The sequence below is a fragment of the Lotus japonicus genome, chromosome 2 (assembly GCF_012489685.1).
Source record: "Lotus japonicus ecotype B-129 chromosome 2, LjGifu_v1.2".
NCBI lineage: Eukaryota > Viridiplantae > Streptophyta > Magnoliopsida > Fabales > Fabaceae > Lotus > Lotus japonicus.
In genome coordinates this window covers 64973883-64990855 of record NC_080042.1, presented here as the reverse complement: position 1 = coordinate 64990855, position 16973 = coordinate 64973883, and the positions used below count along the sequence as shown (strand labels likewise).

Sequence of the window (16973 nt, the reverse complement as noted above, 5' to 3'; positions counted from 1 at the left end):
TAACTGCAAATCCTAATTCATTCTCTTTCTTCATAATTAGTAGACAACTAGAAGCTATTCACAAAAGCTTCTCCCTAAATTTATTTCTGATTTTAGAATCAATTGTAGGTTTTTCAAACTTGCAAGGTGATGATTGAACCTGCTCAATCCTGCCCGGGAAGATTATTGCAGATTCAACTTCTGTTGATGATCATGATTTTCTTCGTTATATATTTTTATTAAGACTTGCAATATGCCCTGATCTTAGAACGATGCAATGCTTTCGCTCCAGTACATTTATCAAAATAATGATGTTATGAATTTGAAGGGGATACAACTCTAGGATGTATAATCAAAATAAACAGGCATAGCAATTTACTACTTTTTTACAAAAGAGAGAAGTGAACAAGGTGAAAATAACAGCTGATCGAGTTTGAAAGTTATAACCAAAATTGTGCTTCTTATCATATCATAATCACATCAACATGGTACATTTACTGTTTACCCCCACAGCATTGAAGGCAACAAAATTAAAATCACGGGAAGGAACAATATCACAATAGTGAATACAAGAAAGGAGTTATTCCTGTTACAATATGATGAAGGATTTACAGTAATCAGGTGAACTACAATGTAAGGCAGACTACAGTATACAGATGAGTGTTTGTCCATGCTACTCAGAAGTCAGCTAGCATTCTAAAAGATACCATCTCAAAGAACAGTGAAAGATTAAGTGCCACTCAAATGAAAAACCTGAGGCAAACAGGCAAATACTGACGGATTTTAGCCACTGCAGGACTGCGAATGATATGCAGGCACATACGTGTAGAACTTTGTATAAATCAAACTCCCACTCCCACATTATCAGCTCTAAGAATGTACAAATTGAGGAAAAACCATTCATGTTGATGTCAGCCTGTCTCTTCATTGCCCTACATGAGGGAGAACTATAAATAAGCAATGTTATATCCTCCTACAAATCATCTAATACTTCATAAAGAAAATAATAAATGAAAAAAATAAGGGTACTTAATATTCTGAAAACATAAAAATCATTAAATTCTTTCTTTATTTAGTAATTAGGAGGGGATTATTAGGAGACAAGTCAGAGGATTTAGAATTATTCTTAATATTACTAAATTCAATGCAATTAATCCTTTTTAAAGGGAAAAAATTGCCCCATCTATCAACAAAGTTTATTAAGTTGTGCATAGCATACAAGACCAAATTCATACCCCAAACCTATCGAACAAACACTACTACAATCAGCCTGTTATTTCAAGTTTCATCTACTTTTGGCAATAACAGTGCAAGAATCACAGAGCTAAAGTATTATATCCATATTTAATTATTTCCTAAAATGCAGTCTACGAAGATTGTGGTTGTGAACTTATCAGCTATGTGACCAAATAGCAAATAGCAAAGTAGATACCTATCTCGCCGAAGGCAATGACAGATGTCATAGAGAAACTCCAATGCATATCTGTCAACCTGCCTTCAAGGATGCCCATCAATGTTGAATTCTGGAAACTCAGCGTCCTCATCTTCATCCCAATCGGAGTCTTCCTCATCATCAAAACCATCAGAATCCTCATCCTCACTCTGCAAATAACAACTGCAAAAGTTAATGGTTATTGAAAAGAAAAACTATTCCATTCGTATTTTCTTTCTATCGATTTTTTTGCTCCTTTCCCTTTTTCAGCTGATGAGTAAATTAATGTTATACATTTTCATACTCCATAATAGTCACTTCTACATGGGTAAACTACACTCCCCTCCATATCGGTCCATTTTGATATAAATGAACCTTATTATAGGTTAGCAAATACAAACAAGCATCGTTCTTCTCTTAAACTTTCAGTGGTTCTAGCAACTAATTTTGAACTCTATATCATTGAATTTGAACTTAAAAGATGAAAAAGAGTTTTAGATACCCTTAATATCGACTTTGGAACTTCACCCAAAATGTTCATTTCACCTTCTAAAGTACTCACACCAAGTGAATGGTAAATGTTCAAAAGTAGTTTCCCTTCCTGTCTATGAAATGGAGAAGGAAGTTTAATTTATAAAATTAGAAGGAAGGGTTGTTAATATAACCTTCCTATATTAGATTTCAAATCTTACAGCCTAAGTTATATATGAGAACTACACTCTATAAGTATGAGGAAATTATAAAAACCATTGATAGCAATCCCAAAGTAAAGCAGATAAGAAAATAAGGAGAGGGGAGCGGTATCTCACTTGGGTGAGTTCTGAGATGGGGTCTAGTTGTTTTTTGTCCTCTTCCTCCATGCTCCACTTGTCTTGAACCTCCAAATCTTGAGACACGCCCTGATAAAAGAATAAATTAGACAAGCTGATGTAGGGACTGTTGGGGTTGATTGCAATGTAAGTCCCACATTGCTAATGAAGGAGAAAAAAGATCAAGTTATGCATCTTGGAGAAGTCCCACATCGCTTAGATTAGTGAGGCGTGGGAGGGTTCAAGACTATATATAGGGATCTCAGGCTCCTTGTTTCAACACACCAAAAACACCAAAGATGTAGCACCTGAAAACACTTTAAGTTTATATTTGTGTTTTCTTTTTCTCTTATGCTCTTGTTTTAGAGTATTGTGAGATGTAGTTCAAATATTTACTTTGGAGAGTGTGGGTGTACTGGGGTTATGGGGTGGTTGAGAGTGAAGTCTATGTGTTGTAACAATTTTCACATAGTGTTTATTTTCTGGTTGTCGGTTTTGACAACGGCCGTGGTTTTTTCTCCGGTTTTGGAGTTTCCACGTTATATTCTTGTGTTGTTGATTGCGCTCCTGGTTTATTTTACTTCTTCAGCTGTGTTATTTCCTAACAGGGGACCTTAGACAAACCACAGTGCTGACCTGTTAGTAGGTCATGTGTTGATACTATTTTCAAATATGTTTGAGTAGAGTAAAATTCCAAAAATACTTTATGTAAATGCCAACATTGGGACAAAGCAGGAGTTAGGGCATAGGATGTATGATGTGCATATATAAAATCATACAAAAACATATTTTGGAGTCATGTGCTGATTTCAGTAAATGACCGATCCCATGTGTTGAAGTTGAATAACTAAAGTAGACCCTATAACATAACCTCAGTTTAAGCTCAGAAGGCAGAAGGGCTTCAATTGCTAATATTGATTGAAGATTATGCAAAACCAAGATACTTTTGAAGAGGGTTATCCCAGTCCTTTCAATTGGTGATAATGAAGTAAAAATCTACTCAGAGACTACAACCAGTCAAATCATTTAATTGCCTAAATTTTTGGAGTAACATCTCCTCTTTATAAAATTGTAACTAAATAAATTATGATAACTGATAAGTTAATACTTACAAGTTCTTTGTTCATTTCGTCTATATTTTTTTCCAGTTCTGTAATATGCTGACTCAGAGCCTGCACAGTTCAAGAAAAATCAAAGGTAAAATTACAGAGTAAGGCTGTAAGAGATAACTAGATTAGTAATTGTCATTTAGAAACAGGAACCTCATGGCGTTGCATGGCTATGGAACGCTTCAATGCCTTTTGCTTTGTTAGAAGGTTTCTAGGCCTGAGAGTAATGGGCCGTTTATAATTCTTTCCACGATAATAAATAAGAGCAAATCCTTTAGAAACTCTTTCTATTGCCACTAGTATTCCACCACTCTCATATTCCAGTAACCTTGCTGTGTCTTCAACAAAAGCCAGAGTCTTTTGTTTTGATATCAATTTTACAAGTTCCCTGTGTTTCCAATGCAAATGCATATTTTCAATGACACCATCAAAAACACCACGTATACCTGGACATTTTCATCAAAAGGTGTCAGTATTGCATAGTTACAATCGGGCAACTTTTGTGCAGTTAAGCATTTACTCACCAAGTGGTAAGTATGCCTTCATTCTCAAACCAATCCTACGGAACACGACACGCTCTTCCTCTGTGATGGTTTCCTGGTCATAATCAGGACCACCTGGAACCATAGCTGCTTCTATTTTGGCTAACAGCTTTTCTGCTCTAAGCTTTTTGGCCTGGGCCTATTCATGCATAAGAGTCGCAAATATGGAAAGAAAGTTAAATGTTGTTAAGAAGACCATGACAAACAGATACAAGACATATTATGTTAACCAGGACCCAGCTAATTATGCTGCATTGTAGATTTTGTTCAAATAAGTAATAGCCAGCTGCAAGCAGACAAATATATATAGTATACAATTGAGCGTTATAACCATATGCAGTTGAAATTAATTACTATCTCATTCAGATTAATTTAAAATCTAAAGTGAAATTTACAATAAAACTGTAAGTAGGCATTAGCAAACATACAGCAATAAAAAATAAGGGGAGAAAAAAGCTGACTGGATTTATATTTTCTTCTAATCTGAGGAATACTCTTTATAATAACACTGATTTCCACTAAAGCATTATAAACCAAGTCTGACTTTCTGTTCATATAAACCAAGAACTATCTCAAGCATATCTTCATAAAATATGTAGATGCTTACAAGAGATAGCTTATGCTCAGTATGCCTGACAAGCTTCACAGTCTTGGCATTGGCAACTTCTTCCTTCATCTTCTCACGTTCTTCCGTAGATATGTCCCTTCCCCAACGAGCCTTGGCCTCATAAAACTCTGCTAATGAGCCTGCCGGTGTTGTTGATTCACCTTGTCCTGATGTTGCATCAACAGCTCTGCAATGCACCTTCTCTTCAACATCTTGTACCTGTTCTGTCAACTCCTGTCTTTCAGCTAAAACTGCAGCGCCTGCCGGTGTTGTTGCTTCACCTTGTCCTGATGTTGCATCAACAGCTCTGCAACGCACCTTCTCTTCAACATCTTGTACCTGTTTTGTCAATTCCTGTCTTTCAGCTAAAACTGCAGCCACATCTGTTGGAACAAAGTCCTTCCCACGATATATAACAATGTAATATTTATTCCTTAGCAGCAAGGTGCCTCCTGTTAATGTCTGCACCATAACAGGGGAAAAATCACTTTTCTGAAATTCAAATTAACAGAACTAATGCCTTGTTCCATATTCTTAGCTCATGAAGCCTTATCAACAAAAGAAATGACAATGTTAAAAACATAGCTTCAGCCACATTGCATCAGACAAGAGAATGAGTATTAATATGTTCAAAATAAAATAATTGTTTTAACAAAAGTGATATTTTGGGCATAGATGGAAAGAGCATGTTAGTTCTTTGAGCATATCATTCCTTTTTATTGTTCCAAACTGTAATTATTTGCTAGCGGCTAAAATTATTGGAAAAGCTGAAAACAACTGGTTTTGGTCGGTGACACCTTAGTGTTACTCAATATAAGTATAGCCAACATCTTCAGAGGATAATTGAATTATAACCAAAAAAAAGTATTTAGAATACAACAGAATTGTCTTGATGAGATCATCAATTACAGGGCCTTAGACATATTAGTAACTGATCTATTAACATAATAATCTCAATCACTCAACTACCCTAATTGATTGTATCAGCTTTGCAGCTTCAACAATCAGCACTTTTAGAATTGATGCGTTAAACTAGATACAAACATGTTGCACAAGCATTTCGTTGCAAAATTACAAATACCTTGAGCTCATCAGCCATTAATTTATTGTTTGTGTTCTGGATACCACGTTTGATAGCAATCTTTGCAAGTAAACTTTTTTCCCAAAGCTTAAGAATAGCACATGCCAGACCTTGGTGATTTCTATTTCTCCCTTCATGAAGTCCAAAGAAAGATTTCTATAAATAAAATGAAAATAAATTTATAAAATACTGTAGTGGATGAAAATTTTACCCAAGGAAAAATGGCAAGGAAGTGATTTTGCAAGTTTTCTTAAATTGGTCATCTCTGCATTTGTTAGTCGAGAACGCATCCCTGCAGGAAGAAGCCTAAAAGGTGTTTTGTAACCAGGAACTGTACGGGGAAGTAAATCAGCATCGACAGGAAGTACTCCTGTACCCCACCATTCAACAAAACGAGGACCCAAACCATCAAGCAGCGCATTGTACTCTGCTTCCTCTTCCGTCATGTTCTTAGGCTGTTCCTGATTCCTTGCAGCTAGCTCACTCTTCTCCAGGGATGAGTTTGCAATTGCATTACTGTCTTTAGTGCTTGGCAAGCTTCCTGATGAGACATCCGGGATAAAAAAGCCATCACCTTCTTTTTCATCAAGTTCCTTCGTGGAGGGAGGCCCTTGATAATTAATACCACGATACACCATCATAATACTTCCCGATCTCCATGTAACCAATCCTCCCGTTCGACGCTGCACACTACAACAGGTCAGTTGATATGTTCTTCAACACAATAACAACCACTAACATTTAACATACAAGCAAGCATGAAGTTGTATACACACTCTGCACAATGGTCTCTTTCACTCTCACATAGCAGCAATGACAACTGACTTGACTGACAAGTAAGACACGTGCCAATTCCAAATCTAAGAAGGATGAATACGACACGAACACACATATGACACGACACAGGACACAGACACAAAGCTATGGCAAATTTTTAAAGTGAGACATGACACGACTATAACAGAATACATAAACAAAAAAATACATCTTAAATTAAAAAGAGACTATTACTACTACTAACAGAACACATGAAGTTAATACTACTCAAGATCGCTACTATTTGAAGGGTGTATGCTTTCCTTGTTTTGAATGCAACTCCGAAAATCCACCAAAACAAGAACAAAACAAACATACATACATTGATGAGCAATTTATTGATGCCACACATACATTCATTTTCCAAGTGAAAGGAAGGAATGCAATGGAAGCAAAACAAAGGCAAGGCAAGTAAAGAAACCTCAACAATCTCATGAGCAATCTTCATGTTCCGCGCAAGCTCCTCATGAAACTTGAGCCTCACCAACTCCTCCTTCCTCCACTTCTCGTGAATCTTATCCATCACATCTTTTGTGAGACCAGCTTTGGGGATACTAATCCTCTCCCTCACACGCATCCCCTCTCTCCTCAACCTCCTCAACAACTCATCCTCAAGTGTCAACTCAGCCAAACTTGGAGCCCTTAACATCCTCCTCCTCAACCCCTCCTCAACCCCACTACCCACAAACCCCTCTTCCTCTTTCTGCCACGGCAACACCCCCTCCTCACCCTCATCATCATCCTCCAGCAACCCGGCATCAGGACGAACCCATTCCCGCCTCAGCAACTCCCCCAGCTTCTCCTCGCCGGTCACCGGCAATGGACTGACCCTATCTTCTCCTTCTTCTTCTCCTCCTGCTGCTGCTGCTTCCTCATCTTCATCAGAAACCAACCCCAGGTTCCGCAACCGGAGAACAATCCTTTCAACCGGGTTTTGTCGAATACCCGGTTGACGGTTCGATGGGTCTTCTTCGGTGGCAGATTCGGAGACCCTTTTGGGAGGTGAGGCGGTTTTGGCGAGCCAGGGCGCGGTGGGGTTGGGTTTTGGGGAGGAATTGTGGTGGTGGCTGGTTCGGAGAGAAGAGAAGGTGAGAGTGCGAAAAGAGGGTTTGGAATGAGGGAGGAAGAGATGGGTGAGAGTGAAAAAGCGAGGAAGGTTGAGTGAGAGTGAGAGTGATGATGGTGATGAACTGAAAGATAATTCTGAGAGTTTACCAGTGGTGTTGGTGAACGCCATTGTTTTGAGGTTGTTGTTGTTCAGTGGTGGTGCATTTTGGGTGCTGTGTTTGTTTGGATGATGAGAATGTTGCAGAGATGAATGGAATAGAGGAGAGTTGAAGGGGAAGACACAGTGGAACAGAGACAAGATATGATAAGGTTGTTTTTCCTGGGGAAACTGAGATTTTTTAGTTCTTTTTAGTGAGTGTTTGTTTATCAGGAAAATTGCACTCACACCCTTAGAGTTTGGCTAAATGACACAAGCATCCTTTATTCTAGTGGAACCCGTCCGGTAGACTCTCTTTTGCTAATCCCCTTCGTCAAATGTTTGATCGGTATCCCCTTCCCTAGGCTCCTGAACATGGAATGGATGGCGGAGCGTAGGTGGTAAATGGTTGTATGGATCCGGTGCTTTACCCATTTGGTTCTTTAACAGACACTTGAGTCGAACCGCTTGCCATATCTAAACTAGCTGCGGGCAAAGAGGGAATTTATTCAAGATCCTCTTTCGCCCCACAACCCGAAAGTGACTCTCTATCAAAGCAATTCACATTGACAACATGTCGAAATCATGCTTCTCTAATCCATATTAAACTTAACGTGGCAAATTCTAGCTTCTTTGTTGGTGTGGTGAGATATGTGAAATCACGTTTGGTCCAATGCCAAACCAAACATGCATTCATGTCGACCTAGAGCAAGTTTAGTTTACCTACAAGAAGTTTAAAAACTTAGTCCTCTTTGTTTAATTGAAACTCGGTCCTTATACCATTACTTCATTTGGTGTTTGTGCGTTGATGTTCCCTTGATTCATGAGGGGAGGTAATGGATTTTAAAACAAAATTACTTTTGTTGTTGTTATTCGTTGTAAAGATCTATTGTGGTCAACACCGAAGATCTCCTCAAGAGTATAACATTTAAGGATCTAAATTTTGATTTAAAAATTCAAACAATCACTTTTAACCATTGTGACCGTTGCCGTTTGAGTATTAGTCATGCTATAAATTAAATTGGAATTTTTGAAACAAAATTATATAATGTATGCAACCTGACTGACAAATGAGAATCCCACTTAATAGTTGGACTTGCATTGATATTCCTTTGGCATTAAGGCGAGATAACAGTAGATAAGAAATCTCTAAATATAAAAAATAATGAAAGGATAACAGTAACCAATTCATCTTCATTTCAACCCTATAATATTAACTTTATCTTTTTTCCACATTGAGAGTCCAGAGTGAACCTGATTTCCACTACAAGTGTAAATACAGCAAATCTTTCCTTTAATTATGCAATCCCCCTCCCAGAAAGCAACTTCACAATAGAAAGAAAAAAGGCATTGTTGTTATTAATACCATCCCCACACATTTTAATACCATCCCTATGTGTACCGCACTTTAAAGTGCAGTATGCATTTTCCATTTTTTTCATACGGCACTTTAAAGTGAGGTATGCATTTTTTTTTCCGTGGAATTCAATGGGGATGGTATTAAGATGTGTGGGGATGGCATTAGTTATCAAATAACCATTTACAAGCTATCCATGGCAGTATATGAATACAAGCTAGTCTGACAAACATGTACAAAATCTGTCCCTGATGATTCCCAAGCAAAAATTTGCATGGAAAATATTAAATACTAAGGGCTTTCAGAAGATCTTCTGCTCTGAGAAGGAGAAGAATTAATGATCTCTTTGCCAAGTTCCTTTATTTTGCTGAGAAGAAGCATTTGTTCAGTCTCCAACTGGACAATGTACCCTTCCTGTGTATCCTCTAGAGTTTCTAGCTCACTCAATGTTGTAGAAAGTCCTTCAAGATTTTCATCCTCTATTAATGACCTGAACTTGATCATCATCTCTTTTATCTGATAAAGTTCAATTTGCACCATGTTAGAACAACAGCACAAAATGAAAATGAGAATGGTATTAACATCAAATAAAAAAAGTATGTGCACTGCAATTAATTAACATAATCATTACTTCATACGATATAACAAAGAGAGGTGTTGTGAAACATCTATGAAGATCTCACCTGGCTAGGAATTTGGTGTAATTTACCCAAGGAAGGTTCAGAGTCTATACTCTTCCTCTTCTGCACCTCTGGAACTTTTCTAGTAATTTGGATGTGAATCTCACCCTTTTTCACCCCCTGGAGAGGTATCCACTTGTCAGCCATCTGGTTCGGGGGCAACCTTTGATATTCTACAACGCATTCCCCTATACTTGATGTCGGTAGTAACGCGTTGTGGTCCTTGACATAAAGTACCAGGGGACTTCCATCATCAGGGAACTCAAGGGTCTGGTTCCATTGAGGGTTAAGTGTTTTATGTATAATCTGCCAGACAAAGCCACACTTAAAATTAAGTACTTGACTTTTGCAAGATTGAAACAATGACAACATGGCGTTGTACAGGAAATATGTAATTGTGAAGAACAAAAATGGGTATAATGAAAAGTCTAGAGAGTTCCCTTCAGAAAATAAGTAAATTAGCTTACAACAACGACAATAACAAAAGTCTTTCCAACAAAGTTACGTCGGTTATATGGATCACTTGATTCAAGGATGAAGTATTCCAACCTTTGTCTTTTTCTTTATGTTTCCATAGTGTACCCTCACATATGGATCACTCGTGCCTCTGAGATCGGCGGCAACAAGATCCCTTCCTTCAATCAAAACAAGTTCTATCCAACCATTACCTGAACCCTGGCCATTTCAAAGGTGTGAAGCGCGTCAGAATGAATATCCAAGAGGTTAAAATCAGCAATGAATAACGTAAGTGATGATATGCAAATACAATGTGTCTTAGCCTTTCGTATCCAATTTTACATCTTGTAGCTAAATGATTGAAAGAACCACTTATTTCCTACTGCAAATACGCACCGTTGATCCTTCTTGATCATCCACCCTAACTGCTTCTACTTGAAGTCTTAATTCTCCAGAACGCACTCTTTCAAGAGGGATCCACACGTCCCTGGCCGAGCCATCAACCAGCCCTTCCAAATTTACTTGTGCACTGCCAATGTTCTCATCTCCAAAAGTTTCTTCACTAAAGCCTTTAACTTTTAAGTATTCACCGCCACCAATCTCATCAAATTCAAACATTTGATTCCAGGAAGGATTTGGAGTATGAGAAGTCTTTGTCCTCTGGACAACCTGAAAAGATTATTTAAACCAGAATTAGAATTAGATAAAGCATAATTTCCAATTCACAACCTTAGTACAGTCAGAATCTCACACACACTCAGTGTCACTCACCTTTCCATACTGCAATTTAAAGTATGGATCAAATTTTCCAGATTTTTCTTTTGCAGCAAGATCCTTGCCTTCCACAACAGTTACGTAAAGTTTCCGTCCAGTTCTTAATGGAAGATTTGATGATCCATTAAGTGACTGCTGAGAGCTAGCTCGGAGATTGTTCATGGTATGTGAACCATCAGAAAATTGCCATTCTTTTACTACGACGCTCACCTTCAACTATAAAATGAAGACAAGAGGTAGAATGAATAAATGGTCAATATGTCAGATTCAACACTAATTTTTTTTCATTCAGAAAGGTAAATCATGCATCCATTTTCAACTTTCAAGTCATGACTAGAGATTAAAAACAAGTCAGAAGATAAAAACAGAAAACTATGCCATTATAAGAATTATGGTATATTGAAATGTAGTTTTAGATTTTTAGTAAAGAACGAAGAACAATTTTGACCAAACAAACTCAACAAGCAGAGAATGAAAGAGTGCTAGTGCAGTTAAGAGCATCAAACCAGAAAGAGACAATTGATATGAAACTATAACCTCATTTCAAATTATATCATCCAATGTTTCAGCTTCAGAAATCAACGAACATGATTCAGGATATGAGCATGTTCCTTTTGACATACATCAAGAATAAATATTGAAGTTATGCAATAATATTCAGACTCATGCTTCATCATATTTTAACCAAGTTGCTTGTTAAGATAAGGAATGAAGAACAACCATGTTATCTTCGTTGAGGATAAAATAATGCCACGGTAAGATAACCAAAGTGTCAACTGTGTATCATGATTTACAAGCAAGAAAAGCAGGAGGGACTAATTATTACATAATCATAAAATACTGTACCTCTCCAGAGTTGGCCCCCTCAAATGGGACAACCATTTCAATTTCATCTCCACAAAACAGAGCTTGCTTTGCTATGACCCCAGAATCAGGTCCAACTGCCCACATTATTGTCGAATCGTCTTCAACATGCCTCAACTGAGCAAAGACATAACATTATCTTAGCATAGTACTTCCAAAAAAGAAAGGTTGCAAAGGAGAGCATTGACGGCCTTACCTTGACTTCACAGCTTGCTAGATAGTCACACTTCACACTGTTAGGAAGACTCTCATAAAGATTGAAGCGAAGAGTTCCTGTATTATCATGCAAAACCATATTAAACGGTGCGTCCCATCTAGGGGTTGAACCAAGTCTGACATCTGTTCTTCTGGTTAATTCCTCAATTTCTACTTCTACAAATGTCTGTAGGTCCTTGTCATCAAAATTGTCTTCTGAATATCTCAGTGCTTTGAAGGAACTCCTAGAAAGTTTATTTGCTGAAATCACTCTAATATATATAACTCCTCCAACAGCCTTTTTCCTTAAATCAACTGCAGGCAAAGTGAAACAACGACGGCGAGGTTCCACCATGGTTTTAACCAAGGTGTCAGCAAAAAGTTTTTCCTGCATAATATGTAAACTTTCAATTAATATGAAAAATAGGAAGTGCTCAGGAAAAATAAATAGAAAGTTAGCCAAAATTCTGAGAGACTTCTTTTCATCTGAAAATAGAGAGTCAAACTACCTTTATATTATGAATTCCTAAAAATCAAATTAACTGAAAATACAAAGAATTTTCTAGTTCATGTTCTGTTCTTACATAGAGTTATATGAACTGTCCTTATACCGAACCTATATGCATCTGGAAATAAATCTTAATATCAGACTGAAATCAGTTAACGCTGCATAAGCAAGATATCTGCAGTGCATAATGTGATTTCCAAAGTTGTAGCTGAGCCAAAAGTGTATGTATCTTTTTCCAACAGTACCATAAATGTAAGATAGCTATGCCGCTCATCACAAACAAATGCAATTTGGTTACTTTTCTACAAACATAACATTAAACTTAGTGGGAACCCACCAGCCAAGAAGAAACACCAGGCCACTCAGTGGCAGGAAGTGACTGGCTCCCACCGCTTCCAAAGGCAATTCCTACTCGCACCTCAGGTGTTGATACAAATGAATATAGGAGTGCTTTTCCATCTAGAATCGGTGTAATAAGGAGCTGCAAAAATGAATATGAAAGATGATTAGATTAATATAAAGAAAAACACCAAACCAGTTTCGCAATAATGCATGAAAAGCAATGGACTGGCCCGAGACCCAATGACAGTAGAATCTAATGGAGACATTGTTTAAAAGAAAAAATGTGGTGAGCTGGTTATCATGTTTGATACTTCTCAAAGAAGAAAGTCATAATTATATGTAAGCTTCAAAAACCAAACCAACTTTGTTCTCATATTATATCCTACTTTCTAGTTTATAAAGCTTTTTTATGTTAAAAAAATGAACAAAAAAAGTTGTGTTACATACATCACCCTTGATATGAAGACTGTTGATCACAATCCGAGCAGTTCCAATCAATGGCTTCGCAAGCTTAGCAAGCAACAAAATGCTCATTTCATTTGTGTCCCAATCAAAACCCAGTTGCATGACTCGCTGTAAGATACCATCAGAGTGCTTTATCAAAACCTCAGATATTTGTTAATATGTCAATGCTAAAAGGATAGAGGCAGGCGTAATAGAAATATGAAAGTCAAATGTACTACCTAGGTGGCATTGAGTGAGATGTAAAGAAGATTCATAGACTCCTATTATTATGATCTTTAACAATTTACTTCTAAATAAAATTGAAATTTAGTTTTCAAACTGTGCATATAATTTTCCTGTGCACTTGCTGATGTCAGCAACATAAAGATCACACAATAGAAGAAGCCTTGACAGTGGAAGAGAAAAAGGCAATAAAAATAGTGGAAGTGCCAAAGCTCATAGTGGCTGTAGTATTGGTATTAACATCACATCAAGCAACAAAAAAAAAATTGCAGATTTAGACCGGAATCTGTTTCCTGTATTGCTCATAAAAAACAGTACAAATGAAGGGGAGAATGAATCTTCCTAATTAAAAATCTAGAAAATCTATTTACTAGTGATGTTTGAAATGTGGAGAAAACTAATACCTGATCACCGATAGTTGACCACCGCATCCCTTGCAAAGCCAAGCTTGGAGGGCATGATCCAAGTGAAAACCCCTGCAGCTCAACTCTATCCTACAGAAGGATTCTAGTTCATTACACATCGAACAAATATTTGAAACTATCAACTCTGTCAAGGAAGAAAATAAGAGTTACTTACTAGAAATCTTGGTTTCCGGAGCTTTAAACGTTTCTAGAGACACAAAAGAAAGAAAAGTTTAATTAGTTCATCTATCAAAATACTCCCTCTATTCCTTAAACTTGACACAAATTAAGAATTAGAACTAATGTTCTCATTTTTATTGAAAATTTCGTCTAATTTCTTGTTATGTCATTTGCCTCGGTTATTAATTAATTTCCTTGGAAGTACGTAAAATAATTAAGAAATAGATGAATGTAAGTGACGAATTTTGTATGCCTATTTTTGGAAAAACATTTTGAAAGTTGCAAAAAAGAAGTGGAAACAACGAAGAAGTATAACCTAAGTGATTTATTTCAGTCCAACAATAAATAGAAGCCAAATTCCAATTTCAGATTGGAATGAAAATGTAAAACAAAACAAAAAATCAATGTAGTAACTGCGAAAGTCTGTGAAATTTCACCTCAACTATATCTGATAACCTGTTTGAGAGCTTCTGGTTAAAATAGTTGGACCAGATTTCTGTCAACAACTTATTAAGCCACTCACAGTGCTCCAATGGTGTGATGGGCTATATTATTTGAACACAAAGTTGAAGTCAACATCATAAAGCACATTAGGAATGTAAAGGGAGAAAAGATAAGGAATGTACCGAGACATTCAGTATGATTCGCTTCCATTTCTTATCCAAATCCTCCACTAGTAGCTTGCGTTGATATCTCCCATACTGAAAAAGAAAAAGCAGTATCTCACACTAACAGCTTATATCATACGCAACTACCAAAAACCATTAACTCAGAATGTGAAGTAAAGTACACATATTTATTAAAATTGTACACATATAAGCATAGGGAGCTCAAGCTCAAATACCACTGATCTGGTCTTATTTTATTCAATTAAACACTCATGCTTTCAATTGGTAATTAAGAGTTCCAAAATCACATGATCACAACCAACTTAGAGATCTGACAAAGAAAGATATCTACAGGTAACATTTTATACTAACAAATTACATAAGCAATGGGAACATTATATAAAATTATCTCCAACAACAACATCCATACATAATTTATGCATTTAAATTTGAAACTAAATTGATCAGGGAAGAACATCCTCACCAAATAAAAATTTGAGGAACAATTTTGGGATAAACTATGGTGAAGATAAGAAGATAACAGAGCAAGGGGAAAGAGGGTAAGGTAATTTACCTGTATTGTTGTCCACACAGCAAGTGCAATAGGAACCCAAGTGGAGAAAGGGAAGACCCATCTCTCAACAACCCAAGCAATCAGAATCAGTGGAATGAAGAATGAAATCTGAGGCTTCTCCTGCAAGAGATGATTGAAGAAGTCCACAGCAGCATCTTCAATACTACTCACAAAGGAAATCACCCTTTTCTTGCTACTCATTGCCTGCCTTGTTTCCTTAACACCCAACAACAACCCCTTAAAGCAAGGAGCAAATAGAGGAGAGAAAAAAACAATAAAAAATGAAACTTTTTAGAATTTAAAGGACTTGAGACCCAGTTGGTTCTCTTGATTCAATCCACAATCCATAGCAGCCACAAGAGAAATTCAGAGAAGAAAAAACAAACAAGGGGTAGTAAGGGTATAAAAAAAGACCAAGGTCAATGATTCAAAGGGTATGAAGCTTCTGTTTGAATGGAAAAAAATAGAGAAAATGGAAAAACCAGGGAAATTGGCAGCAAATGGAAAATGGAAGGAAGAGTTAAGAAAATGAATGTTTAGGGAGTTGACAAATCTTGAAGGGTGTCAATGGAAGCTGAGAAGGTTATAGAGAGAGAAGGGGAAAAGTCAGCTGAGTTGAATGGTGATGAGAAACTGAAACTCTTTGTTGTTGTTACAAAACAAAACGGTAGTAGTTGTTTTAATTTGTCTGAACTGATGAAGACATTGGAAACGGTAAATGGTGAATCAAAAGTACCAAACTTGTGTCTTCTTCCACCACTTTGGGAATGCTGCTTCATGTTCCTCAATTTTGACTAGTACATTTTTTATCTGAGTATTTTCTATTTATTTGAATTTAATTATTATGCACTTATTGTGAAAAGTTGATTGATTTATCATCACATGATTTTTTTTTACTAGAAATTTCAGCTTTTATTTATTTATTTATCTAAAAGACGAATTCTTTTATTTGTGTATATAAATTAAATCGTATTTACTTTTATTTATTTATTTCCATTTGTATTTTGCAGAAGACTTCTGTATTTATTTAGTAATTAGTAGTAACATTTTTAATGTTAGAACTTAAGATTTTCTTTTTTTAGGGGAAAAAGTTAAGACATACACCTAAAAAAAGAAATTAGGTGTAATAGTACTAATTAGTTCATCGTCTTTATCTTTCAAATTTTTTCGAAACAATCATCCAATTAATTGCATATTTAAAAGTTAACTAATGAAAGAAATAAATAATATAATGCGAAATTATAAAAAATATTTTGACAAAGATGGCCTTCTTGTATTTATTTATTTAATTAATAAAGATCATTCTGTTATAAAAAAAATGCTTTTCTTTTCTATGCTAACGCAAGTTATAAAAGAGTTACAAGTTTTTTCGGTATTGTTTGAAAAAGACAAAACGATGAAAAAACAATTCTGATATTCCCCATTGTGGTATCTGGCAACACGTTTTCGATTCTTTTTTATTTTTTTAAATCGGAAAGATAAATTGCATTCGTCAGGAATCGATCCCTGGATCTCCCCCTACCCAACCCATATGTCCCTCAGCTCCTACCACTTGAGCTATCCTACGGGGACACGTTTTGGATTCTCTGTCTAAAAATGTCAAGAAATGAAGAAAAAACTCTAAAATTGTAAATATAACGGTAAAAGCAAAAGACACAAGGCTTGAATGGGGTATCCGCCTGAATGAGAGAAGAAGAAAGTAACCTATAAATATATTGCAAAGACCAATCCCTACAAGCTTCACGAGCTAAGGTATCCATTGCTT

The 16973-nt window shown here is 36.4% G+C and overlaps 2 protein-coding genes across 6 annotated transcripts; both read right to left on the bottom strand.

The window, feature by feature from the left end:
- Positions 1-390: 390 nt before the first annotated feature.
- On the bottom strand, positions 391-7776 carry LOC130738874 (CRM-domain containing factor CFM3, chloroplastic/mitochondrial). 3 transcript variants are annotated; one of them, XM_057591057.1, is made up of 10 exons: positions 6797-7776; positions 5771-6242; positions 5560-5690; positions 4479-4940; positions 3854-4010; positions 3483-3775; positions 3333-3392; positions 2221-2310; positions 1412-1581; positions 391-926 (listed from the first exon to the last, which is right to left on the bottom strand). In XM_057591057.1, exons 1-9 carry the CDS (start codon positions 7610-7612, stop codon positions 1477-1479), a joined length of 2586 nt encoding a protein of 861 aa, XP_057447040.1. In that variant the 5' UTR covers positions 7613-7776; the 3' UTR covers positions 391-926; positions 1412-1476. The 3 variants fall into 3 exon arrangements, with proteins under 3 accessions (XP_057447040.1, XP_057447039.1, XP_057447041.1); XM_057591056.1 differs by having other exon boundaries at positions 391-911; positions 6797-7775; XM_057591058.1 differs by lacking the exon at positions 2221-2310 and having other exon boundaries at positions 391-911.
- A 977-nt stretch (positions 7777-8753) lies between these two features.
- Positions 8754-15869, bottom strand: LOC130738873 (synaptotagmin-5). 3 transcript variants are annotated; one of them, XM_057591053.1, is made up of 14 exons: positions 15209-15869; positions 14653-14727; positions 14464-14571; positions 14022-14054; positions 13847-13936; positions 13203-13328; positions 12751-12894; positions 11907-12293; positions 11693-11827; positions 10844-11062; positions 10469-10741; positions 10166-10291; positions 9620-9922; positions 8754-9452 (listed from the first exon to the last, which is right to left on the bottom strand). In XM_057591053.1, exons 1-14 carry the CDS (start codon positions 15407-15409, stop codon positions 9228-9230), a joined length of 2445 nt encoding a protein of 814 aa, XP_057447036.1. In that variant the 5' UTR covers positions 15410-15869; the 3' UTR covers positions 8754-9227. The 3 variants fall into 3 exon arrangements, with proteins under 3 accessions (XP_057447036.1, XP_057447037.1, XP_057447038.1); XM_057591054.1 differs by lacking the exon at positions 14464-14571; XM_057591055.1 differs by lacking the exons at positions 14464-14571; positions 14653-14727; positions 15209-15869 and having other exon boundaries at positions 13847-13931; positions 14022-14053.
- Positions 15870-16973: the final 1104 nt, after the last annotated feature.

What these genes read in the sequence shown, in the direction of transcription:
- LOC130738873 (XM_057591053.1), bottom strand. Translation starts at nt 15,409, where the DNA reads ATGAGTAGCAAGAAAAGGGTGATTTCCTTTGTGAGTAGTATTGAAGAT. An exon ending in GGTCAACTATCGGTGATCAG is followed by an intron (nt 13,329 to 13,846) that starts GTATTAGTTTTC and finishes GGTATCTTACAG; the next exon opens with CGAGTCATGCAACTGGGTTT. An exon ending in TTAAATTGCAGTATGGAAAG is followed by an intron (nt 10,742 to 10,843) that starts GTGAGTGACACT and finishes TAATCTTTTCAG; the next exon opens with GTTGTCCAGAGGACAAAGAC.
- LOC130738874 (XM_057591057.1), bottom strand. Translation starts at nt 7,612, where the DNA reads ATGGCGTTCACCAACACCACTGGTAAACTCTCAGAATTATCTTTCAGT. An exon ending in TAATGGCTGATGAGCTCAAG is followed by an intron (nt 4,941 to 5,559) that starts GTATTTGTAATT and finishes GTTATGGTGCAG; the next exon opens with ACATTAACAGGAGGCACCTT. An exon ending in TAGCCATGCAACGCCATGAG is followed by an intron (nt 3,393 to 3,482) that starts GTTCCTGTTTCT and finishes TGAACTGTGCAG; the next exon opens with GCTCTGAGTCAGCATATTAC.